This window comes from Helianthus annuus, chromosome 2 (assembly GCF_002127325.2).
Source record: "Helianthus annuus cultivar XRQ/B chromosome 2, HanXRQr2.0-SUNRISE, whole genome shotgun sequence".
Lineage (NCBI taxonomy): Eukaryota > Viridiplantae > Streptophyta > Magnoliopsida > Asterales > Asteraceae > Helianthus > Helianthus annuus.
The window spans coordinates 49050893-49054795 of NC_035434.2; the positions used below are offsets into that span (position 1 = coordinate 49050893).

A 3903-nucleotide genomic window follows, 5' to 3' on the forward strand; every position below is an offset into this window, starting at 1 on the left:
GTTATTAGGCTAGTAGGTTGTTGTTTCACAACATTATCATCATTATCTAATGTTAAATCATTTTTACTCATTTTAGCTCATTTCCACTTAAAATTGTCAACTTTCAATATGAAACACAAATGAGTAGAATTTAACAAAAATAGCTTTAAAGCTACTCAAAAGTGTAGGAATATTTATATAAAAATATGTATAATTTAGACCACATCAAATATCCCCACACTTAAACCTTTTTCGTCCCTAAAAAAGACTTATGCAAACGGAATCATAATCAGAAAATATCCAGGTTAAAAAATATAGATTATTTATTTAAACGGAAACTCGTGTTAACAATTATAATAACAATATACAATCTTACAATAACACAATAACAAAACTTAAAGAAAAATCGCCTATGTCTAAAATGATCAAACAGCTTAACCGGTTATACCAGTAAACCAGTATGGTGACCGGTTCAACAACAAATCCGATTTTCTAAAATATTTGAAATTTCACAACCCATCTATGTACAAATATTGAGAAATCCACCTCCAATGGTCACACAAAACACACTCAAACCCAACATACGACATTGTATGTCCCAGGAACCATTGCATTTACATGATTACCTCGTACCCATTTGCATCTTTGGCGATCACTCGGACACCCTCCACACTTTAACTGATTTATCCAAACTACCACTATAAACCACCCATTTAACCTCGCCGGAGTTCGCCCCCTCCTCCCGTTCGACCGCCAAACACTTCACCGGTCCCATATGCCCCGTAAGCACGGTCAAACAGCTATGAATACTACCCTCTCTTCTCCACACACATATTGTTTTATCAGCTGACCCACTAAACAACAACTTTCCAGCAGTTGATAAACACAAAACTGCCAACTTATGTCCCTTAAGAATACCACCATGAGATAACTGTTTTTCCCATTCCCAAAAGTTAACCAACCCATCTGACAACCCGCAGTACACGAACCACCCGGTTTCCGACACTGCTAGTGTGGTCACCGCACATTCTTGGTTCAATAACGTCTCGACGCGATGATGTTTCATCGATTTCCCGGTCCCTTCTCGTTTCCAGACCTTAACCGACCCATCCGCGGACCCAGTGAATACGAACCCGTATTTTGTACTAACGATGGAGTTAACGGCGTCATCGTGCGCCTTAACGGACTCTAAGCACTTCGAATTTGATGTTTGCCATACTTTAAATGTTCGATCCCATGAACACGAGTATAAAAGACCCTCGTGTTCGTCGATGCTAAGACACGAAATCGCGTCGCAATGCTTGATCCAAAGCGTAGTGCATTTGCGCTTCACTTCGACGTAGTTTTGAGGCCGGATTGATGACTTCAGAATGTCGAAAAGCGTCGGAAATGTTCCGACGCGTTTGTGGTTGGTTGGGTTTTTTTGGTTTTTTTTCCACACACGGACTTTTCCGTCCTGGTGTCCGGTGAACACGCGATCACCGGACACTATTATGGCCTTCACCAACCCGCTGTTGGACTTGAACGCCGTGACGTCCTTTAGGTTTCTCCAAACGCGGATGTTTTTACTGCCGGAACCGGTGTAGAGAAGGTCGCCGGAGCAGGCGAGTGAATATATGTGGCCTTCTTCCCGGTAAAGAGATCCGATGAGTCCGTCGCTACAATAAACATGCAAACACCTAAATTTTAATAAACTTTTTCAAATAGAACTTGTTAATACAAACTCTAGAATTACAGTTGAGGATCGAAAAATTAATTTTTAGTACAGGTTTGAAAATTGGTTATGATAAACGGGTCAGTTGAAATATAACAAATAATTGAAACATGTAACAAGTAGTTCTAATAGCTGATATATTCATAAAAAAGCTAACACCAACAACAAATAAAGTACTTTGTTGTTGTTGTTGTTGAAACAACAAACTTACCCACTCTTTAAACCTACTTCTAAATTTACACTTTTACTATAGACTTTGATATCCTTAGGCTATAACACATGTTATTTTATAACTTTTTTTTTTTAAACGCCCAACTTTTATTAAAACAGATAAACTAGCAAGAAAGTAGCAACCCAAATCAACACCACAATCAAAATAAGTAAATATAATGATTCTCTATGTGCAAGGAATCATTATTAACTCCATATATCTATTTGAATTAGCCTTTGTATTTACTAAGAGTATAGATATTGGAATCCCAATTAGGGGTGTGAATTTCTAACATGACCTGAAAACACGACACAAATCTAACATGAAATTCGCGGGTTTAGGTTTAGCTTAAACAGGTTTGGGTCAGTTTCAGGTTGAACCCGCAAACCCGTTTAGCTTAACGGGTCGGGTTCGGATCAACCCGGTCGGGTTGACGGGTTGACCCGTTTAACATATTTATATTATATTATATTGTTTTTCTAAATGTTTTATGTTATAAATTAAATGGGAGTGTGTATTTTATGCCATAATTATAACTTAGAAAGAAATTAACATAAGATTTTATAATTCAAATATAATTGTATTATATACATTTGTGTTTTTTAAGTAAATTTTAATGTTAATATATTAATTTCTGAAAAAAAAAATTCAGGTTGAACGAATTGTGTTCGGGTCAACCCACGAAGTTTTGGGTCGTGTTCAGGTTTATATATATGATACGGTTTTCGGGTTCGGGTCGGGTTCATATAAAATTTTCGGGTTCGGTCGAATTGAACCCACCAACCCGCGAACACGACCCGTTTAGCACTCCTCATCCCTATATAGCGAATTTTTATGTATAGGAAATCGTTATTCACTCTCTATATCTTTTTCCTATATTCTTTATGATATTATCAAATTGAATAGAAATAATTATGGGTAATCAGATTTGGAGGGTTTTAAAAGATGAACAACATGTTAGCTAAATTACAGAGATGATGATAATAATTGTAGTATGAATACTCAAAATGTTACAAAGATAAAATAGAAACAAAGTCGGTATACATATAATAAGTAGAGTAACAAAAAGGTGATCAAAGTTTGTACATTTAAAAAAGGTTAGATCAACCCCTATAGCGTAAATGTCAAAAAAATAATAATAAAAATAAAAAAATAAATGCTTACAATTGGCTTGCTTTTTGAACTCCATTCTTGTGGTTGTTAGAGTAATCCATTCCCCTAGTGATCCACGGAGATGCTTGTAAAGGGGTAGTCTGGTTCCACGGGGACATCAAAATGGGCGAAGCCTCATCGCTCATTCGGTCCGGTTCGAAGCCGGAGAAGTTGCTAAACCGGTTGTTGAAGTCTTCATCGGTTGGCAGAAAAGTGGGAGAGGAGTCTGAATCCGAATTTTGCATGATGTTGGTGGAGACTTTTGGCCCCGGTGACATTGTGATTCTATGTTGATTTTCCGGCATTTAAGATTTATTCCGATGAATAAAATTGGAAGATCGAAAACGAAAGGCTAGGGAAAAGTGAGAGGAATTGGTGGGAGGGTGGTATAAGTACAAGAGTTGAGTTTGGAGGAGGTGAAGGAGATGATGCCACGTGGTGATATGAAAGAAACTTAATAGTGAAGTGTTTGTGATGGAACTTAGGACCTAGTTCCATGCATTCCTTCTAGGTTGAATATTCTTTGCGGGATAAATATACTAATTAAATAATTGTACTTATCGAACTCGAGGTTTGGTTATAGAGATTGTAATTAGAAGAACTCGAGTTTTGTTTAAGTGAAACGAGTTGAACGCAAGCTCTGATAAGTGAAACGAGCTTAACTTGAGTTCAGCTCGGATATGCTATATGACATCCTCAAACATAGCGAGGATATTTTTCTTACGTTTGGTTGGTCATGTCTTTAGGTGTTTCACATACATAACTCACATCGTTTTTTTAGTTGTTTTTTAGATGATATGTTAGTGTTATAAACAAGTGTTTCACATACATAACTCACTTCCGTTTT

At 36.9% G+C, this 3903-nt stretch overlaps 1 protein-coding gene across 1 annotated transcript; it reads right to left on the reverse strand.

Moving 5' to 3' along the window:
* Nucleotides 1-284: 284 nt before the first annotated feature.
* On the reverse strand, nucleotides 285-3430 carry LOC110909862 (protein JINGUBANG). Its single transcript, XM_022154607.2, has 2 exons — nucleotides 3069-3430; nucleotides 285-1637 (listed from the first exon to the last, which is right to left on the reverse strand). Exons 1-2 carry the CDS (start codon nucleotides 3359-3361, stop codon nucleotides 632-634), a joined length of 1299 nt encoding a protein of 432 aa, XP_022010299.1. The 5' UTR covers nucleotides 3362-3430; the 3' UTR covers nucleotides 285-631.
* Nucleotides 3431-3903: the final 473 nt, after the last annotated feature.

Excerpts from the sequence above, each read along its gene's own strand:
- LOC110909862 (XM_022154607.2), bottom strand. The coding sequence starts at position 3,361 with ATGCCGGAAAATCAACATAGAATCACAATGTCACCGGGGCCAAAAGTC. Across the intron at positions 1,638-3,068 it reads GTTCAAAAAGCAAGCCAATT|CGACGGACTCATCGGATCTC; the intron begins GTAAGCATTTAT and ends TGTTTATTGTAG.